Consider the following 23,429-nt stretch of genomic DNA (forward strand, 5'->3'; position numbering starts at 1 on the left):
TTCTAGAATTGAAATCTTAACAATCTAAGCCAGTATTAGTCAAGATGCATTATTACACAAGATAGTTACAGACAAAAATACCCCTATTAAAATTCTCCTCAGCCTCTTCCTCCCATTAATACAGCTAAAATTGTTACATGACCACTGAGTTTCCAGTCTTTTCTCTGAGGTTATGCTCTCCTTTCCACTGGCACTCTGGGTCATGTAAACAGCTGTAGATGGATGAAGATGGGGTTGTTATGGCAAGTCATGATGTACACTACTTTTCCTGGAGGAATGTGGTGTTGATGGCTTATTTTTTCACTTGAGGGTGCACTTGGGGTCACTTGTGTTTGCTAGTGTGCTTTTATACTTCGCTTGTTTCCATTGGTCTGCAGCTCTGGGATAAATTCAAATTTATGTGGTACACCAGAATGTATATGATATCTTTTACAAATGTTAGCTACATGTTGTTTTTTTCTTGATGCTTGGAAGTTGGCCTTGTCCAGCTACAGTTTTGAATTTTAACTAAACACTGGTGGCTTGTTTATGGCCCTCAGAGCCAGCCTGTGCCCCACCTCTTATCAACCCAGATACTCCAGTATTATATTCCAGTGCAGTTCATCTCTGTCCCCACCTCTCAAGGCCTCATCTATTATACTGGGCCTGTGTTCTTCTGCTCTGCCTTGTTAGCCATAAATACCTCATTTTGCGCTGAATGGTCACTTGCTCCTTCTATCTGTATAAAACTATGATGGTGTTATGCAATCACAAGTGAAAACAGAACAAATTGCCAGAGTTGTTTGGCCAGGAAAATTAAAAATAAAAAGGTAAAGCAAACCCAAGTCAAAATGAAAACAAGTTCAGGCAAACCAAAGGTGGCCAGCCCCTGTGTTGTGGTCTTTCAAACTCAGTACAAAGCTTGTAGCCTCTTACTTGCAGTAGAAATTCTATATTACTGGGCTAAAGAGTTACCCTAACTCTGGCCTTCAAAAAAAAAATTCCCTAAAAGTATAGCTTTTTGTTACATCACTAGTTCAGATGCCATCTAAATGTGTTAAATCTCTAGAAACTATGGACTATATTGACTGCTCTGCATGATTATTTACACTGTTTTGACTGAACTGCCCAAATTATGTTCCAGCTCAATAGAAAATCAGGAAAGAATTTCCTGGAGGCAGACTTAGACCTATTTAAGAATCAGGGAAATTATTCAGTGGCTTTCAATTATTCAAGTGAAAAATAAAATGCATGCATGCATTTTAGGCTGTGCAATAGGCTGCACTGAGTAGCATATAGCCTAGGTAAGGAAAAAGACTAAAAAGGTAGGATGAAGTTCATTCTGAGGTCAGCCTGTTCCACCAGGTCCATCAGTATAAATTAAATCAACCTCAGGGCTGCTCTGACTTATGCTGGCTGCCAACAGCCTTAGGAATATAGACTGTCATTCTGATCAGTCAAACATAACTGAATCCAGTCCCTGTTGACAGGAGAGATGGGGTGTCATAGGGACAGTAATAGCAATTATCTTCCCTTCAAGGATATCAATCCATAAGTCTGATAAAGGAACATTTTTTATGTCAATAATGTTATGTTTATTAAGAGAGAGTCAGAGACTGCACGGTTTGCATGGACACTTGACCATTTTTTTCAGTATGGAACACTTTGGTGCTATCACTTTGAAATGTAGTAGTTGTCTTTGGGAGGAAGCAGTTCTGTGACTACTGCTGGAGCTTCCATGGAATCCATAAACCACAAATAGCCATTTGTCAGTGAGCAGCACCTCCCATAGGGGGGCTGAGCCCAGGGTGAAATTATTCTGGTGCAGGCCATGCCCTCACAGATGTGTCCCTGTGCCTCTAGGCAGCTGCCTGTGATATGGTGAGAAGATGAGCCTACAACCACATTAGCTTTGATTTGCAGCAAGATCTGCCACCTCCTCTGCTGCTTTGGAAAGCATCCAGTTGCAAGAGCTCTGTGGTTGTGCTCCTTGCTCCTTTTTTCATCCACTGCAAAAGCTGCTGGCTGGCGGCAGCTGATATGATTCCCTAGCCTGATACACCCACCCCTCTCAGAGCAGAGGAACAAGGAAGTATTCAGGAGCTCCTGTGGCAAAGGACATTTTTCCCTGCTCTTTCCAGAATGTTCCACCCCCCACCTCATCTTAGCGGAGCACAGTGTAAAACTGAGATCATGAAAACAAGACACAGCCCAGGGGTCGTGTGGCCTTACACCCACACGTTCCACGAATGTGCTTGGAAACATCATGATTTCCCAGTACTCTGGAGCAAATTAAGAAGAATACATTTTTTTAGTTTGTTATATATTTTAGTCCATTGCATTTTAGGAAGATTATAATTGTATCTACATGGAAGAGAAAGGTCTTTCTGTGAGAGACACACAGTATGTTATTGTCCAGCATGTGTACTGGTATTGATGTCTCCAGGCTTATAACCCTGATATAGTGCAGAATGAAAGCCAGATGGGGCTTTGCAATTTTAGAGAGAAATTATTAATGTGGTGACAGGGGTGAGGTTGAGAAGAGTTTGCTGAGATGCTTATGAAAATCACGAGTCTAAAAGGCATTTCACATCATAGCTGAGTTCTCAGATGAACTCTGAAATGTTCTTGTTGTCATCAGGCATTTCACATCACAGCTGAGTTCTCAGATGAACTCTGAAATGTTCTTATTGTTATCCTGAGTAACTGAGTAAATTGGACAGAATTAATGTTTCTGAGTCATGGCTTTAGGAAATAACAATTGCTTTTACATGCTCAAAGAGATGCAATATTTTTGCTCTTTTGCAGTATTTTGTCACATTCAAAGTTTGTACCAATGTATGTCTTTAGTTTCATTTCTGTTCTCACAAACTGTGTGGAAATGTACAGTTGAAGGAAGAACTTCCATGGACAATAATGCAATTTTATATATTAATTCCCCAACCCCTTCTTCTAACACCCCAGTTCTAATTATGTATGACCTCTCCTACAAATTACTGCTTCCTCCTTTTGTCCTTTTTATTATCCCTTGCTTCCTCTCTTTATTGTTCCTAGGAACTGCTGCTAGGAATTTCCTTGGAATGGCTGCTGGACTTCCTTTACACATTCACACACAAATGAGTTAGTGCTGCCTTCTGCTCCAGAAAGCACGCTTTGAAGGCTCTTTGGGAGAGTAGCAGTAACACAATTAAGAACTATTATTGGCACATTCACAGGAAATTGTTTGCTTTGACTGTTTCTGTAGCTGGTTCTAAAGTGTAGTTTTTTATCTTTCTGGCAAGATGCTGACATCTTCCTGCAATTTTGTGTAACTTGTGCTGAATTAAGAGATCAGTAGTAACTTGTAGCACTCTAATTAGGGGCTAAATGTAGTCCTCTAGTACCATTCTGAAAATATATAAAATCCTTTAATCTTAACACAGTTATTAAGCAAGTAAGACCTCTGTAATAATTTAATGTGTTTCATAAAACTGAGCCTGTGCTCAGTATTATGTGTTTCATAAAACCAATGTCATGCCTATTGCCATTTCCCCTTCAAAAAGAGGCTGTGCTCAGATCCAAGAATAGTGAGAGGCAGGTCTGTGGCAATGATGGCCAAAGAGGGTCAGAAATGGCAGCTAGCTGACATGGCAGCTGACTGTGAAATCCTCACAAAGCTAATAGCTCACACAGCTCACAGCCAGCATGTGAAAACAGCTGCTCTTGGGCTGCTGAGAGGCTTGTTCTTAGGAAAGTGGCGTTTCTGTGGGTCTTTCATGTGCTTGACAGGGCACATGTGCCTTCTCTTCTGTAATAACTAGGCCTTATGCCTTAGATTTGCTTTTTACCATACTCCAAGTATCTACTTCCCCCTAGAGTTTCTCATCTCCCTCTCCACTTTCGCCATCAACCTGATTTTCCTGCACTTTGCTCTGCAGCTCTTCAGAGCTGCCATGCTCCAAGTGCTGTCTGAGGTTTTCTTTAATATTTCTAGTCTGCGTCTTCCCAATCTCCTTGGGAAGGAATGCTGTGGCCCCATGTGCTCTGTGGGACCTTGTGGGGGTACCAGTTTTCAGTTTTTCTGGGTCTGGATTGAAGGCACTTGAGACAGTAATTTGTGTTTGGACTCAGGTGGTTTTTTTTTCTTATCAGTAAAACAGTCTCACTACTGTGAGTTTGGCAGCTTTTCATTGGAAAGCGCAAAATGGCCAACAATCTCTTTTTACAAGCTCTTTTAAGACTAAATTATCCAATTAGGAACTGACACCTAGATTATTTTTCCTTTTAACCCTATAACTGATCCCAAAGAGCCCACAATGCAGACTTTTCTGCCCAATTGCAAAATGCCACCCAAACCCATGAAGAAGAAGGAAGAAGAAGCACGAAGAAGAAACCCAGGATGACACCCTGTGCCATCCATCTTGCTTCCATCCACAACATACTAAAAATCCCAAAACATAAATTTCTCACCAAGTGATACACCTGTGTTATCTAATGGGCTTCTGCTGTGCATCAAACAAGTGGCTAAAGCACATAAATTAAGTGCCAAGAGAGGATGCTTTTATATTGTTTTCCCTGCTGTTTATCAATCCAAGCTTTGCAGATCCAAGGTGCAGCAGAGTTGATGATGGGGATAGAATGGAAAGAATTACTGATTGCTTCCATCACTGCTATCTGTGCCCCCTGCAGCTGGTAGGGAGGCCAGGCAGCCCCAGCATCCTCTGGAGATAGCATTGAGTCCTGCTGTGGGCTCCTATGTGATTAAGGCCTTTTTCCCCAGTGCATTGCTGTTTGGTATTTAGAATGTTTCTAAAATGAGGACATTTGTAGATGGAGATGCAAGGCTTGGGTCTAGTTTGGAGGGCAAACAATGTGGGTTGAAATTCTGCACTCCTCTGAACACTTTTTATTTTAAATTATCTTCTTTGGAGAGTTTAGTTTCTGATTTTATGTTCAGCAACTATTGGGAAAAAACCCCAACAAAACCCAACACAACCACTCTCTCCAAAACCCACAAAAAAAACCAAAGACAACCAAAACCTGTGAAAAATCCCATGGCAAGTGATCTAGAGTTTTGGTTTTTTAATTTTCTGACTGTGGCTTCTGTTATTCTGATCAAATGCTGGCGTCTTGTTCATGCTCAAAAAACAGAGTGCTAGGAAGATTTCAGTATGTAGGTAGTGTTTCAGTTCTTTGCCAAACACAAGTATTCTCAGCTGAAATTTTGGGCACTGGGAGTTTCAGTAATATTGGAATTTATGAGGTGATTTTCAAAGACAACAGCTAAAGCGCAACTTCTAGTCTCCCAAAAAGCCACCTTCTGAACAACAGAAAGCTGCTTTTTAAAACTCCATTTAAAAGGGAAATATATATGTTGAGGTATTGTTCTGCATTTGGCCCACTAAAGTTTGAGGACGGTGAAGGTGTTGTCTGTTGGCCAAGTTGGAGTCAAAATAAGCTGTACTGAAACAATTAAAAACTTGATTATTTTAAGATGAAATTTTCTTTGTTTCCCTTAATTTGAAGTTGCAAACAGCTCTGGGAGTGTCTGAACAAATGAGGATTTGGGAGGGAAGGAAAGAGAAATAAGAGAATGAGAAAGTGGTGACTGATAGCTTTCTTTGGTTTGTGAATTGATCTCATTAGGCTTTTCTTTCAATAAGTAAAAATTGTGGTGAAAGCAAGTATTGGCATAAGCCTGATGGGAAAGGAATGAAACTCCCTATCATATTTTTGTAAATGAGACAGGACAAGAAGCAATGGGCAGCACTGACAGACAAGAAGTTGCACTGGAATATGAGGAAGAACTTTACTGTGAAGGGGACTGAGCACTGGGACAGGGTGCCCGGAGAGGCTGTGGAGTCTCCCTCACTGGAGATATTCAAGAACTATCTGGACACAATGCTGTGCCATGTGCTCTGGGATGATCCTGCTTGAGCAGGGAGGTTGGACCACATGACCACTGTGGTCCCTTCCAACTGGACTCATTCTTTGATTCTGTGACAGTTAATTTGTTTTTTGATGCAAAATAGCAATGTTTTTGCTAGACAGGTTCTAGCTCTTAAGATAATTTGAATCTCCTATTAGATAAAACAGAATGCAACTGCCTAGTAACATGCTAAATATAATTATTCCCTTGTTTATGGTGTTTTAGGAGGGTCTAAGTAATTTTGTCCTGTAAAGAGGCATTTAAATGACTCTGACTTCTGGTTTTATTTAAAAGTATTGTTAGGAAATTGTGCTGTTGACTAGTCACCAGATAGCAATGTGATAGAGATAACATTTACCAGTGGTATGTCTGCAAGCTAAAATAAGGAAAAAGCCAGTAGTAAGAATAAAATACTCTTTTTATCTGTTGCTGTGTGTATTTGAAAAAAAAAATTGTTGCCTTAGATGCAATAGGAAAGCTTGAACTTTCTCATCAAAGAATTGCCACCAGAACACATGATAGTCCAGGGGAGAAAAGTTGAGTGTGTTCAGAAATATTAAAGACTTTTTGGACATGTCTGTTCTTGGCTGCTGCCAAAATTGGCATAAGTGACCTCAGCAATTTTTCATTGCCCACTTTCCTGAGGTTTTGAGACCCAGTGCTGCAACTTGCATGTTAATGAACTGAACTAAATAGAAATTATATAAATTCATAATTGTTAAAAAAATTATTAGAATACTGCTGTGAGCATATACACATTTTTCAGCTACTTGATTTCAGTGTGTTACCTGTCCCTTTTTTTTCTGTCAAAAAATAGTGCAAGCCCTCAACGTGGTCCAGAGAGAGCCACTGGACCTGATCTGGACTTCATGGAAGAGATAGAAGGACTTGCAAAGGAATTTATTGATACTACAGAGAAAGCTATGGCCTTAGAAAAGCTATGGGAAGAAAACTTGAGGCTCTCAGGTAAGCTGTGATTTTTCTAAAAATTAATTTCTTTGCCTATTGGTTAGTGATAGACATCAAACAAAAGAGTAATTTGATCTTGAAATAAAAGAAGGCGACTGAAATTTTAGCTAAAAAACCCCCACTTTTATGATTGCCAACACAGTGGCCATCAACATTATCAGAGAAAAAATGTAGCTTTCTAAAAGTGTGCCCTTTTATACTTGAGAGTTGTGAAAACAATGAGAGGAAAGCTTAAAACATAAGAATTAAAATCAGAGTACAAGGTTACGTTTTCTAACGTGCATTCAAAAGTAGTTCATGAGATTTAATGCTCCCTCCCTGTATTTTTCTGTTGTACTAAAGAGTATAGGAATGGAAAACCACAGTATCTCTCTCCTTACGTGCCCTTCAGTCTTGCACAGAAAGAATGAGACTGGAAATAGCAGGGTTGGGGTCTCCTGTTCCATTTCCACCCATACTGCTGTTATATTTGCCCAATTATCCCATCATAAAAAAACCCCAAACAATATTAGAAGTAGCAGCAATTTTAATTGAATAGTTTAGAGAAATATTTGAAATCGGATAATTGAAATATTGACCATATAATTTGATTAAAATAAGGGATAATTTTTTTCAATAACAGCGCATAAGCAAAAGATAACAGCGGGGTACGGAGTGCAGGGTTCTGGACCCTTGCCACCTCACGTACGAGCTTGCCAAGTGAAGACTCCCCCCTTATATGCCATGTGCCAATGCCATCTCCTCCCATTTTCCATTCATCACGCTTCTACCTCTGCCCTCATCACCACCTTCACCGTGCATGCTCCACCACTTGTTTTGGTGGTCGCACCACTTTTTGGGGGTTGTTTTCAGATGAAGGCTCTCCTCTTCCTCAATGTCCTTTAATTCACCTTTGGGTTACGCATGCACACCAAGCTAGTATAATATAAGCCAAAACTAACATAATATTATGTTTAAGCATCAAAGCAATAAATCTCATATAATTAGCATTTTCCTGGGACCAGAAAATGCAACCAGATTTTCCCTTCTTTCTGTTAATTTTTAGTAACTGTTATCTCTTGCTTTTTCCTGCCTTGACCTGCAGGAAAAGGGGGGAGGGGGTGGAATCTCTCCTCTCCCTTTCTTTCTTGGCATTACACCTTTTAACTGTTTTATTATTTCCAAATATTAATTACTGTATCAATATTGATTACTGTTTCAATTCTGTCAGCACGAATCATACCTATTTACCACGCTGCACAGCCTTGTTGCTGTACCAGGGGGCACTGAGCACCTCCCACTACCCTGTGCCTCTGGCTATTTTCAAGCAGAAAGATTTAGGTGAAATCACAGTTTGTGTGCCTGGCTTCTGGTAGCTAGGATATTCATGTAGTGTTAGCATGATGCTTTTGCCTCACAAAAAAAAATTGAAGAGTAAGAAATGTCTTTTAAATTGTTTTTGTGATTATAGTAAAAGTATTGGGAAGAACAGAAAATCAAATGGACCACTTTCTTTGGGTACTAGTTGCTTCATGTGCTTTTACTTTTCTAGAAACATCCTTTGTGTACTGCTTGATCTTATTTACAATATAGATTTTTCTAAAGCTACTAATATTTCTTTTTAAAGGAAAATATTTAATTTTACAGGGCTCCATAACATCACCACTTTTCTTACTGTAAGTATTTTTACAGTCTATTTCTAGATTACAGTTCTGGGATTTGAGGATCTTTATTATAATGGTTAGAAATTTGTATCCTGTCAAGTTTAAGGAGACTATCTTAAAAAAAAATGTTTGAAGGAAAAAAACGATGTCTTGTAAATTTGATAGATGTTCAATGGTTTCTAGATAACTTATTTGAACAAGTGTAGATTGTTAGTAGCTGAAATCCACAACTATTTGAAGGGTGTTTGTTTATTAGGAGCAATTTAAAGGTGCATCTATCAGATGTATTTTTTTCCATATTTGATTGATTGTTACTACTATTTCATGAAACCTAGATTTCCTGTTTATAACTTGAAATTAGACGGCAATTTTAATTGCTCATAAGATCTCATTGATTGAAAGGAGCCATGTCAATATGAAATTTCATTTCTGGAATGCAATATAGAATAGAAAGAATGTATTTCTCAACATTAAGAAAATATTAGACTTGACAGTAGATTATCATTGTTAGAAACTGAGTTTGTGTACATACGAGAGTCTTTTTGTATAAGGCATGCTTATGTCACTATTGTGTAAAAAAGCCCTAGTGAGACATTAATTTTGAGTAGCAAATATTGTGTAGTCCTATGAAAGAAGTCGTTTTACCCCAGGCAGGTCACCTTTAAAGAGCCATTCTTATAAGTTGTTATTTGAGACCCCTACAAGCCTTGCAAAGAGCTGTGAGGCAAGGATGGCAAGGCCTGGGCAGTCCCATTCATTGCAGGCCTTGAGAGCTCCAAGATAATCCTTCCCTTGGTTACACCTCTGAGCAGAAAGAGATGCCTTGGCTTTACTTCCAGCTCCATTTCTCCATCAGAGCAGAGAGACATATCAGAAACAAAGCCTCCATGAGTTCAAAATACCACCAAAATAATGTGGTATATTGATAAATCTAGAGGTATGTTTTCACATTCAGAAAAATATTATAAATATTTTAAACTTCAAGAGGGTCAGGGAAATAACAGGCACCTGATTTTTTTTTCTTTTTATTTTTTTCTTCTGTTATTGGAAGTCTAGCATGTAACTTTTTTTTTCCCACCTAAAGATGGATTTGAATGAAGCAGAGAAAATTATTTCTAGAGCAGAAAATCTGTACAAGCAACCATATTTCTGGAACCTCCTGCATTCACTCCCTCGTCTTGAACTGAACAGCTTTTATACAGAAGATGAGTTAGCTACCATAACACAGTTTCTAAAAGTTATTCAAAAGTAAGTACTTTCACATTCTTGAAAGTGCTCTGTTTTAAAATTTTCTCTGTAATTCTTGTTCTTTTCACTGTCTACTTAATAAAATAGGCATCCTTTACATTGTAAAGAGGCTAAAATTTTCTTCTCATTACCAGATTTTTTATAAAACAAAAAATCTTTTATAAAACTTGTTAGGAATTTTCACCCAGACTGATTCCTTTGTAACTATGTTTTGCATCTTTGCCAAACTCAACAGAGATGCCCTCAGTCTTTGTTAAGCAGCTCCATGTTAGCAATACCTGAAATTATGAAATGCCTGAAAAGCCCATCACATAATATGACTTTGAAACTTGTAATATATTTTGGGAATCTTTGAAAGACAGAGCATATACATATGAATATAAGAAAATAATAGTTTTGATCTTAATCAGATCTGAATGTCTGTAGCTCTTGGTCTGTATCAGGAAAATTACTCAATTTTGTTTCCTCAGCCTCTTGCTGTCAAAATAGCTTTAGGAGCTCTCTTGCAAGAAATGAAACAATAAGAAAAACATCCCAGAGACTGTGTTCTGAATCACGTCAAGGACAGCTGGGTTCAGAGGAAGACATAGAGTTAAAGCATAGACCAAGACACATATCAGCAGGAATTTTCAGTAAAATAAGGTTATTTATTAGGTGAAAGATGGATGTGTATTTGCCAGGGTAGGCAGTTTTCTGTAGTAGGTGGATGGGCAATTGCCACTGCAGTCAAATAACACAGTCATAAAGCAAGAGAAGCCCTCTGACCCTGGGTGCTTGTGCTAGACTGGCTGTGTACCTCACCAGCCTTAGACCATGGGGAAGCAGGAGCTCAGAGATAATGAATGAGAAATTACTGTGCTGTTCTGCCATCCTTTATCATCCCACTGTGCTTTTTTTAAATTAAAAAACAAACCCAAATCAAAGAAAATCCACAAAAACAGCTGTCCACCCAGAGAAGAAGGATATGATGGCCTAACTATTTTTCAGGCTGGGAAACAAGTTTCTCTTATAATATGTGGATTGCACCTATATTGGTGCTAGATTTTTAAAATTTAATTATTTTTCCCTTATGCCTGAGTAATTTGTAACCTTATTTCACCTTGTTCTCTGAGCTACTAACATGCAAAACTATATAGGAGAATCAGATGTTTACATATGGGTTTTGGTGTTTACATTTGCTTGGGGTTTTTTAAGATTTCTGTGCCCTTCAGTGACCAAATTTACCCTCAGTAATGCAATTTGGAAAGCAAACCACAAAACCCAATGCTTGTTTGTTGACTAATTTTGTATTACTATACTACATCCTAGTGGTCCTTTCTAAGGCAGAATTAAGCCAGTAGAAAGGCTCTTTATTTATGTTTCCCACTTTCAGATCTGTACCATGTTTTGCTGTGTCTCTCAGAGGTACTTAAACAGAAGTTTTCACATCTAAGTGACTAGCTTTGGGTTTTTGTGGTAGGGCTGATTTTTTTTTGTTTGTTTGTTTGTTTGTTTTCTTCTTCTTTTTATGAATGTTGGAAACTGATGATCCACTCTGGAAAGCTGGATTCTTATTTGCATAATAAGAAAGGATTACTTGGTAGGAAATAACTGGCAAATTCAACATAAATTTTAAGTTATATTAACAGAGAATTTTTTTTTTCACAGCTAAGGTGACAGAGACTTGTAAGAAATTCAATAGATATATTTTTATCAGTGCATTCTGTAATGCACTTTGTTTAACCTCTTCTGAGAATAAGTATTATGTTGTTTTAATTTTTTTTTAGAGTGCATTGGTCCTCTCAGGACACATTTCCTTAATTCCTTAATGGAAATTGACTGAAACACTAACTGTAAAACTTCAATTTGTGTTTGAGATACTCTAACTGTAAGATCTCAATTGGTTAATTGTTCAACAGTAAAAAAGTGCTTTATTACTCATTTGCTTGAAGGTTGGCTCTTTCCAGAAAATCCTTTCAGGTCTTTGGGTGCATAGAGGGCTTGATTTTTGTTTTATTTTCTACTTTCAGTTCCTTAACATCACTGAAGGATTTAGCTATGATGCCATTGGGCCAAAGTTTCTATGAAGTGGTGAAAATGGCACTGAATTTGACTGCTGCATCAGTGCAGGATAGGAGCTTAGAAGGTAAGAAATTTGCTTCAGATTTTCCTTGAACTTCCTAATAAGCATTCTGGAAATATATGATAGTAACTGCTGGGCCTTCTGCTGAGTTCCTGATGTGCTGAGACTAAACTCTATTGCTGTACTGCTAACCTACTTCTCTACTGATCTGCTTTTTAAATAATGATTACTAAATTTTATCAGACTCAGGCAACTATCAGATAAACAAAGTAGCAGATAAACTGGTCTAATACAGAGTGTTTAGAATGATCATGGTTTACCAATGAATTTTGGAGACAGACTAAACCAAAGCAAGGGACAATTTCTTCCATTTGATAGGAGGACAGCAATTTTTTTGGACATGCATGTTAAGCATTATGACTGGTTTACTTTAAGCTTCATTTTTCTGTTCTCATAAATTCTTCTGTCAGCTGAAGGGTTACATTTCTCCATCTGCTGCTTCACCATGGAAGATGAGTTTTATTGGAGAAGGTAGGCTGGCCCCAGGAGAACCAGAAAAGGTCAGGAGCAAGTTTCATGGGCAAGCTGAAGCACACAATGTATAGGTACCACTGTCTGCTTGCTGTGGAAGTCAGGCTAAGAGTAATATGCAGTCTAAATCCCACTTCACCTGCAAAAGTGAAGGCTGAAGTGGGACAGAGCTGATGTGCTGGAGCCCTTGTACAGAGGATGAACTTGATTTCTCTGGCATTTCTGTTATTCTCCCATTGCTGTCACTCTCATTAGTGATTCACATCCAGTCCATACACACACCTTGCATGCCTCTGTGCAGTTCAGAATGTCACCCTGCTGAGTTTGCTGGCAATTGCTATGCAGGGGTGTCCCACCATCAGCATATCAGCTGCTGAAATGCCATCACACTGACTGACCTTACCACTAGTGCAGTCATGGGTTTTATTCTAGGTAAATTTATGTTCCAGTGCACACATCCTGCTGTCCTCAAAAAAGCTGGGAACATGGTACTTGGATCACAACAAGTGAGAACCACCAAGAAACAACATGAACAAAAAGAATTAATTACATAAAGAAAAGATTTCCTTTCTTTCAGGTTTTCAATACAATCTTTCTTTTGGGGATGTTTTGTGGAATCCGCTTGCTGTGAAAGCAGAACTTGAATCCAGGTTTGGTTTTGATGGCACTCATGTTGAGAAGCTGCTAAGTTATACAGCACAATTAACAGAGGTAAATCAGTTGAAAATTTCAGTGTCTAACTCTTCAATATTTTTTTATTTGTACGCTGAATGTATTTTCCTGTGTTACAGAGTCTTAGCTTTGTGAAGCAGCTACAAGGTTGTTAAATATCCTAGCTTCATTCCCATCAAATAAAAGACTAGCTTTAGCTGAAATCTGTGCACATGAAGATACTGATAGATCCAGTTTTATACACTAATGAATGTTTCTCTGAAGTAACAACTGTGTATGGCAGAGTCCTGTGTTTATTAACCAATCAAGTAGAGACTTTTGAGGATTGCTTCACTAAGCTTTTAAACCAAATCCTTGGTTTGAGTCTGACAGGATTAGCTTGTCTGGCAGCACTTGTCATCTCATTTGCTGGACAAAGAATGCCTGTCTCTTCTGTGTGTAAATTAAGGGAGACCAAGAGTCCTTTCTTTTCAGCTGTGCAATCCTGATATGAATGTACTAGACTGAGTTGTCTTAGTGGTTCTTAATCAAATAGCCTGTGATGCATCACATCTAGAAGAAAATCTCTTTCTTCAGATAGGGCAACCTATCCTCTACACCAAAGTTGTCTGTTGTGGTGGTCTGGTTTGGCTGCAGAAAACTGAAAACGACTTTTGAATTTGTGCTTAAGTCCACAGTTTCTTTAATAGAATATGTTGGTATTTATGTGAAATCTGTTTGTTCTGTTTAGAGTTATACTCCAGAAGAGCTCATTGTAAAAATAGCAGTTTTAAACAAACTGATAAATTATAAAAAAACCCCTTGACTTTTGAATGGCCTTTTAATGAAATATCCGTGATGGCCTGTTTGACCAAATGAACTGCATTCAACTGCAGCTTGATAACTGTGGCTGACTGTGAAATCCCAGGCTATTCACTTGGTAACTATTTAAACTAGTATCTCAATATTTTGTTCTTGTGTTAGACTTTGAAGACCATCAAAAACTATGAAAGCAAATATGGAAACCTGGATAGTATTTGTTTGGAGCACTTCAATTCTGTATCTAACACCCCATTTTGTTTGGTGTCAAAACACAGCAAAGCTTTTTATGAATTCTCTAGTCAGTGTTGAAAGGAGGAAGAATGCAAAGCATCTCAGAAAGGCAATACCAGAATTAAAATGTATGGCATTATTTCTGTAAGCTTTAATAATTATAGGCTTGGGAATATTTAATTATTCATCACAATTTATTGGCTTGTGAATATGAAATCATTCATCACAGAATTAAAAAATTAGTCTATGAGGAAAAAATTTTGTTTTCTTGGCCACTCTGTTGAAACCCACCAACCTCAATTTAAAACTAGTCTGCTGTATGTAATGACTGGTGGAGATCCATCATTGTACTAAGTGCTTTTTATATCAGTAATTTTTATACTTTTGAAGTTGTTTCAATATAGTTATTTTACTGTAAGGGCGCTGTGTCATAGTCAAGTTAGTTCAGTACCAGCCTGCAAATTACTGTAGAAGTGGCAATACTAGTGTAGCTACAAGGTGAAAATTCCTTGCATATACGTGTCTCATCATTCTGCATGCTGTATGAGCACCCTAATGGGGCCACTGGTATTTTATACAGCAACCTGCTAGTGGAATACTTTGAAGTATGTTCCTGGGAATGCGAGGCTGGGTTAGATGGGCTTTGTTCTTGCTGAAAAGGCTAAGTGTTATTCTTATTTTCATTTGATAAGTAAGTTGATAGGAGAGCTAACACTCAGCAACGCTCTTGAAATACTCATCAATTTCTTGTGTCCTTGCCAGATTCCCACAGGAGAGACAGTGGAGCAGTTTGTGTGCTCTGCTCTGGCTCTTGTCCCAGAAGATGAAGCAAACAAGGAGAATAATGGAGAGGGCTGTAATTCTGCACAGCATGAGGCCAAACTGTATCTTGTTCATGCTGTCAGCAAGTTCAAACTCTATGCACGGGTAACTTTAATAAGTTAATAGTTTGAATTCCTAATTTTTGCATGTAGGTTGTCAGCAGTATCTCAGTTTAAAAAAAATCTAAGTTATCTATAAAATTGTTTTAATGAACTTTCTTGCTAATGAAATGAAATAATCCTTATAAAGAATCATTAGAGTGGAAGTATAATCTATCATCATGTGTCCACTTAATCAGATTTTCTCATTAATGGAGATTCAGATTTGAAATGTAATAGAGAATGTGATGAGATATGCTGCAATGCAGAGACCTGTCAGAGGAGACTGTTTACTGTTCCACCTGAGATTGAATGTTGAACAAAACTGAAAATTGACTAGACAACTCCACTGGTATATAATTAATTTATTTATTTTTTCCCGTCACTGTCTCTGGCAATCATGGCTGAAGCAAGATAAAAGTAAACCTCCAGTAGAGCATCTTAAAATTCTCATCTGTCAGAATAGCTTGCTATGCATTCTCTGTAATGACATATGTGTAGTTGCATGGACAAAAGAATTAAATATCTGATGTTTCCTAAGAAAAGCACCTAGCTACCTTAACATCGGTATTTGTTTTTATACTGAAACATCATATTTTTATCCATTAAAAAAAGAAGAAGAATGTATCAAGCTGGTCTGGAGATGTTTGCAATATTATGTAAAGAAAAAGTGTAGATCTTCCTGTGTATTTCCTCAAAAATGTGATCTTTGAGGTTTCCCTGCTATATGATGAAGTATGAAGTAAGAGGTAATAACTCAATGTGACTGCCAAAAATAATGCACTAATTTCTGTGTAGGAAAACCCAGTAATAATTTCAGTCATGATTTTAAAACTCTTGGCATGGGTTGATGTTGTTATTATGGGAACCAGAAATACTGTAAGCTGCTGGCCACTGTGAATTATCTTGGTGAACAGAATATCTCTTAGAGTAAATCAGTTATATTCATTTAAGAGAAAGGTAGTGGAGAAGAAAAGGAGAGCAGTCAGTAGCTTTGGTCAGGCCTTTTTATGCTTATTTCACATTGGGAGCATGCAGTCTTCTTCATCATCTCTGTGTTATGGGGCTCCAAAAATGTTAAGGCTGCTATCTTCCATCATATTGGCAATGTAGGCAGAAGTTTGGTAAAAGAAGCCTGAGTAATCAGCTATGGAGGTCAGCTTTTGGTTGATTTCAGCCTCAGTCCATCTTTTTCTCTTTCCTGGGTCTGTAGGCAAGGTCAGCACCACATAGGATGTCGGCTGTCTGTGTGCTGTAGCCTGCCAACTTGCATGTCAGTTAAAACTGTATTGAAAATCAACCTTTGTCACATCAGTAATTTCAGAGTCTAGACAGATTGTAAGGGAGAAATTTTGGTATCCTTGTTGATTGTGTGAATTTTTTTAACGACATGCAAATTCTGTGTACTGCCTAAGTAAGAAAGCTTTGATTAATGAGATGTTCTGTTTTGCATTCAATCCACTAGGTACTTGAGCAATGGCTCAACAGCAGCAGTCTCTCTCAAAATTTCCTTTTGGAACTTAGAAGAATCGTGGCAGATTTAATGTCTCAATTTTTAGATGACAGGGAAGACAGGAAACTTTTTTTAGCGATAAATACCCTGATCCAGCAATGGAATGAGAAATCAAATGCCTATTTTTCAGAAGGATATGTTCCATCTCATTGGTAAGTTATACTTCTCTTTCTGAAACTTGTCTTACAAAATTAGATCAACCCAAATATTGGTTTTACTTTGCATTTAATTGATTTGTTTTTGTCTGTTTTGCGATTTTCTTTTTATTCTGTAGTTCAAAACCTTGTATAAAGTCAAATACATGTGCTGATGCTTACATATTCTGGAAAAGAAATTAAGTTTATGCTTCAGAATATATCTGCCTACAGATTCAGCAGAGAACATGACTACTACATGATCAGGACTCACAGGAATTAGCAGCTATGGATAATTGGCATTTTGAACTAGGACACGAATCTGTTGTCTTGTTCTGCAAATGAAGTTGAATTCCCACAAGTAGTTGGTGTGACTCACTAATACTTCTCATGTATAGCAAGTCCAGTGCATGTGAAATATTTAGAATTTTTATTGTAGAGGTCAGCTCAGTTGTGCAGGAGATCTTGTAACAGATGCCTTCATCAACAGCTACAGCCTATGGAAAACAGAATTTTAAACACATAGAATTAGTTGTACATATGAAATTTGCAATCTCATCTAGGGCACTCTGAGTCTGTGATTTCTTTTGATGTTTTTGAGCTTTTATTACAGTTTCAAGTTCTCTGTTTGGTTCATGACTTAATGCAAATGTAAACACTTTATGTGAAGATTTGGCTGTAAGCCCTGGACTTATTAAGAATGATATGTTTTGTCAAGCTGTTCAAATATTCCTCTCTGGAAGGTTCTACAGAGGAGTTAATGTTTGTCAGAGTTGGCAGAGGCTCAAGAAAGGTCTATGGCAGAGCACATAGGAACTGATAATTTTCTCTTTCTAATGGCACACTGGATGACTTGCATTGCTTTCAGGAGATATAATATTGGCCTCAGTTTCTCATTACTTGTAATTTCTTGTCAACTAGTAATAGAGTGATTCCATTATCAACTAGTAAGAGAGAGATTGCAGTCAAATTGTTTAAAAATTTAGTAGGATGTTTTGAAATTTGATTCTAATTTAGAAAAGGAAACTGCTGTGCTGCTGCGGTTGTAAGCAACAACAAAGTATTTTTTTTAGCAGTTTTATCCTTTTGTTTGCAGTGCACAATATTTTGTGCTCTACCTCTGTTGATTACAGAGTCTGGAGAGAAAGAAAATATTTTTAAGGAGAAGATATTTTCAGCTTGAGGCCTCTACATTCAAAGACTCTTTTTCCATGCACCTCCTCTTGACAAATCTTACAGAGCTAGTAGTTGTTTTTTCTTTTGATAAGTAATACTGACACAATAGAAACACCGGTGGGTGCATTCCAATTTTCACTGTGATTTCTTGTTTTTTGTAGATATTAAAATAGCAGTGTTCAGCTACCAGGCAGTCAACTGGAATGTTTTAAGTTTCAATAATTATGAGAAAACAAAAAATTCTTTAGAATTCATGGAAAATTAGATGTTTTGCTCTATATTATTGATACATTCCTTTCTGTAAAATAATTAGTCTGTGGAACATGAAATCTTTGTTCTTTTCAGCAGCTGAAAATGTGATGTACTCAAAGGTGTTGGACTCCTTGTGGCTTGCAAGTTTGATTATAAGTACTCATAAATGCACAATTTTTTAACTGCTGTCTACATTCAGGTTTTGATTTGAATGATGTTGTGACTTTCCAGTAGAGATTTTTTTTTTCACATTTTTTGAAACCCAAAACAATTGTCAAATTTTGCTAATTCAGATTTTGTGGTGATTAATTTGTGACTGCTATTCAAATTATATTTGTAATTTCCTTGAATTAAGTAAATAAACCTAGATTCTAAAATTTAAATAATATATAGTTAAAAATTCTTGGCTGCCTGCTAGGTAGCTAAAAAGAAAAAAACCTTACGATTGATTAATTTTTCAGGATTTTGACGTCTTTCAAAGAGTTTTTGAAGACAGAAGAAAACTTAAGGATTTCTGGTGAAAATAAAATGGAACATCTTTTTCACCTTGTAGAAGTCCTGGAAAGAATGATAATGTTTGATTTTGCAGTTTCTTCAAATAAGTCTCTAATGGAAAATGCCTTGAATAATGCAATTATATGGATAAAAATTTTTGCTGAGGGGGATGAATCTGCCACCAATTTCTCACTTGCAGTTTCTGAACTCCATAATGACCTACAAAAAAATTTCCAACCTCTTCAGAGCATCTGGACAAAAAAGAGGGCAGAACTTTTCTGGCGTATTGTGGAAATTGTATTCCATGAACTAGATTCTAGGCTTTCTCTCTTGAGTCAAGTAGAAGAAGGAGAGGCAATTGAGACGCTATCTAGAATTTTATCTTCCATTACAGAAAATAAAATCTATAACAGAAGTATGGTGTTGCTCAAAAAGATCCTGAGTGATTGGCCAGAGTTAAATATTACTGCTTTGGACGATTTAAAACATTTTAGTGAACAATTCCAAAGAAATCTCTATGAAGTTGGATCATTGTCTGGTGATCGTGTCAATGTCTCATTTAGCACAATTCCTGGAGTGAGTAATACTTCTTCTTTATTGCTCTCCAATCCAAATTTTATGTATAAGGTACAAGAATTAGGAGAAATTGTGCATGATTTCCTCAAAAATATCCAAAAATTAAACAGTACTATTGTGGCCTCACTTGTTCCAAAAATTTTCTCTCTGTACCAGAATGATGATCTGGTTTTAAATATTAAGAGCAATAACACTCTGTTAAAACTTCTTTATGAGGCTTCAAAAAGTATGTCATCTTCTCAAGTATGGCATGATTTGCAAAATAAGGAACTAGTTTTTGATTTTCTGTTTGAAACTTTTGATCTGCTCTGGAATCTCACCAGTAAGTCTCTCTGTGAAAAATTACTATTAATTTACAACTATACAGAGTTTCAAGCACAGTTTCTTGCACAGAATGGAAAAAAAGATATACAAGTTGTTTATGACGTTCTGAGCAGCCTTAAAACTTTATTTATAGATGACGAGTTCCAAACAGCTGTCTTATGTTATTTGGAAGAGTTTCTTGATCTCCCTCCAGAATGCCTGGGAAATAATGTGTGCATTGATTTCTATCTAGCAAATGTAAGTTCAGAAGAGTATTCAGTAGAGGTTTATGACTTAATTCTGCTTCCATTGGACAGTATCCTGTCTGATGTAACAAACTGGGGAGATGAGGTAAGTGTGCCTTCTGCTTTGCGCTGCACTTTTACATGGCTTCAGGCATGGACAGAGATTTTTGAAGAAGCATCGGAAATCTTAAGTTTGAATTCAACCTTTTTTGTCTGCCTAAGAGATGATTTGGCATATCTGTCTGAAAATCTTTTAAATGTAACTCAAGATGAACTGTGCAATAATACAGCTATGGCTATTGTTGAAGCTGCAGGAGCAGCAATGAAGCTTTTAAAATCTGCTTTTCAGGAACATGGCAATTTAAATGACTTGAAAGATTTTGAGACTTTCCTTGTTAATTTTCAAAGTGTAATTAACAATGCATTTGAAGTCACAAACTTGCTTAAAGATAGCAGTTTAGAAAGTGTTTTAGAGACAATAGGAGCTGTGATAACTAAAATGCAGAAATCTATACTGAAGATTGTTAATGAAGAGCTTTTGAATTCTTGGCTTGATGCTTTCATCTCAGGAGCATCTGCGGGAGAAGATAAGGGTGCTGGTGTATTTTCCATTGAAAATTCCCTTTCTACTATTCTTAAGCTCTCCCAAGAGGAACTTGAAATTATTCTCACTGAGATAAATGACACATCTGCTTTTTTAAAAAGTGTACCTCGAGACAAATATATGGCTTGTATCAGCATTTTCCAGAATATTACCAAATTAATTTTGGATAATAGTCTGAAAGACATAAGCAACTTGCAAACAAATTTTTCATCTCATCTTAACTCCTTTCTAAACTTTCACAGTACGATGGATGAAGCAGAGGATTGTAACACGTGGATATATGGATTAAGTAATCCCACTGAAAAAAACAAGTCACCTTCTCACCTTGAAAGTGCAAAACATATTTTATTTCTTCTGCAATCTCTGGGAAATGCTGAGACAGATGCTAAGCTAATGAATGTGATGGACTTCATTAATTTGGTTTTTAATTTGACACTCCCTGAATGTTCCCTAGGTGATTCTGATGTGGTTTGTGCAAGTGTTTATTTCAATATCATAGCAAAAACTTTGAAATTTATTCTCCCCGAACTTTATGTCAAACATGACATAAATGTGCTTGAATTTATTTTTAAACTTTTAAATAATTCTGGAAAGCAAATACAAACTGTTATCAGTGATTTAGTTGGGAGCTCATTGTATATGTCAAATGAGACCCGTTTGAGTCAGTCGACCCGTGGTTTCAACAGAACTTCAAGAATGCTCCTTAATCCTTTTCACCACATTTCTCTTATATCAATGGAACTCTTGTCAGAAATCCAAAGTCTTCTGAAAAATAAAACTTTTGACTTCCAAGAAAACAGCTCCTCTCATTTGGACAATGAGATTGAACCTTTCTTGCATGGGAAAAATATCAGTTTGCTGATGGAGTTCTTTCAATATATGATTAGAAAACTTGACTCAAACTTGCAAAATGAACACAAAACATTTCCTCAGAAATTGATAGAAACAGCAGGTCTGAATATTGAAATGGTAAGGAAGGCACTTGAACTTTTCAAGTCCCCTACTTTTGTTGACATTCCATTAAGAGACGAAAAGGAGCTTCTAAATCATATGGTTGCCTTGGTGCAAATCATGAGTAACATGGATGTTGAGTTTTTGATAAGTAGATTCAAACAGGTCCAGGAGAACCTAGAAAGTTTCTTTAAAAATATCAAACCTTTTAACCTTGAGAACTCTGGGTTAGGTACCTTAACAGACTGGTGGGATGCATTTGAGAACATATCATGTTACTGGAACCTGACTGGTATACACCAAATAACACAGCTTTTTGAACACGATGAGCTCTACAATACAGAAGATGTGTTCAACCTCCTCTTTGATGTCATCAGCCTTACAGAAAGATTGGCTCATGGAAATGTTACAGAAGCACTAGCTGAAATATATGCTTTCATACTAACTCAGGAAGAAAAAATGCCAATGTTTACTGATGAGGAGTTCTCTAACCAAGTAGAAGATCTTCTAACATTGCTGGAGATGTTGGCAGACATCTCTGATGAATCTGAAGAGGCCTTTGGTTGTTTTTCTGCATCATTCTGCTGGACTCTCACAACAGCAACACCTCAGAATGATGCCACTCTTAAACCCTGTGACATGGTGCACACCAATTCTACTTTGCATTACAATGCAGTCATTGAAGTCATTAAGGAGCTTAAACTCATCACTTTGGATGACAGTTTCGCTTGTTCTATGGAGGACATTCAGATGGATATCACTCGTAATCTGACTTGCTTTTTTCATCAGATTAAAGAATGGAACTCTATAATTTTGAAGTTTTCTGAGCTCCATCATATAAATAGCCCAGTTCTCAAAGAGCTGCTAGATTTTTGGAATGAGCTATCCCTTTATGCTGTGCCACTGCAGGTGAATAATACACATGCAATCAACTGTTCCTCCACACCAAAGAGCCAAATGGCTTTACAAATCGTAGAAACTCTAGGCAGCATTTCAATGTCAGAAATGGAGATGGCCAAAAGACTTCTTGAACAGCTGGATAATCTTTATGATGGCCTAAGCTGGAATAGAGAGTCAAGAACATCACTTCAGAGTGTTCTTACTAATGTTAAGAATATGACCAGTGAAGTTTCCAGACTTCTGAATACTGAAGCTGTTCTTTCTTTTCTTTCTGCAATTCAGCCTTTAATGACGCTCTCATCTGTTGGAAACCAGACACATGCAATGCTTAGGACAATATCATCTTTAAGTGGGAACACCAATATAAGTGACAACTTCTTGTTTCCTGTAGTTACAAGCGTAGAAAATTTATTGGTGAATTTTACTGTTAGACACTTACTTTTGGTGATAGATCAAGGGTTTCAATTACTAAATTTGGCCACTGGACAGTCCTCTGAAATGGCTCCTGATGTCTTACTAGAGCAGTTTAAGACATCATCTGTAGATGCCATATCAAGAAATTTTGAAGATCTACAAGACATTGTGAATATCATTCTATGTGAGTGTAACGATAAAAATTATTCTAAAATGATGCATGCTCTAATTTTCCTTATGGCTGATGAAAGTTCATCAAATGACCTGCTGCTGGCTGTCAAAAATATTATTGCCTTTCTGGAGCTATTCCAAAATAAGTCTAAGAAGGACTATACTGGTATGTTGTTTGGGGACAGTCATTTTAGCAGACAGAAATTGAACAATACTCACTCTGCTTTTTCAGTTTTGCTAAACAGCCTCCTTCACATAATTGCTGATCTTGATGTTGTAGAAGAAGCTTTGCGTGCAAACAATACCGAGCTTCACGAAGTTGACTTTATTGATTCATTTTTTTATAATGCACCGTATAGAGACACTTCTACTCAGTCCCAAAGCAGAACTCTGGAGATCATGGAAGAGATTTTGCAAATAATATTTCAGTCCACTGCAGAACATGACAGGAATAAAATAAAACTCTTACTAATGAATTTGCATAAGGATGTAATGGCAGAACTGAGGTAAGTGTTTTCCATGTACTTATTTTAGAAAGTGTGTTGACAATGACAGAAGGACTGTCTGTTTATGAACAACTCAATCAAAACTTTTATTAAATTTTATTAAAACTTTTATTAAACTTTTATTAAATATTAATTAGTGTTTCATTTCAGATTTGTTCCAACTTATGTTGTTCAGACCAGCTGTATTTGGTATTAGAACACATTGTATGGACTAGATTATTGTGT

The 23,429-nt window shown here is 37.1% G+C and overlaps 1 protein-coding gene across 1 annotated transcript in view; it reads left to right on the forward strand.

Moving 5' to 3' along the window:
* ABCA13 (ATP binding cassette subfamily A member 13) overlaps positions 1-23,429 on the forward strand; it is a 172,476-nt gene that overhangs the window by 2,715 nt on the left and 146,332 nt on the right. Inside the window, exons 4-8 of the mRNA XM_074542293.1 lie at positions 6,705-6,853; positions 12,918-13,051; positions 14,807-14,971; positions 16,430-16,629; positions 18,501-23,204. Coding sequence (XP_074398394.1) covers positions 6,705-6,853; positions 12,918-13,051; positions 14,807-14,971; positions 16,430-16,629; positions 18,501-23,204 — 5,352 coding nt within the window. The remainder of the gene's footprint in view (positions 1-6,704; positions 6,854-12,917; positions 13,052-14,806; positions 14,972-16,429; positions 16,630-18,500; positions 23,205-23,429) is intronic.

This window comes from Zonotrichia albicollis, chromosome 1, assembly GCF_047830755.1.
Source record: "Zonotrichia albicollis isolate bZonAlb1 chromosome 1, bZonAlb1.hap1, whole genome shotgun sequence".
NCBI lineage: Eukaryota > Metazoa > Chordata > Aves > Passeriformes > Passerellidae > Zonotrichia > Zonotrichia albicollis.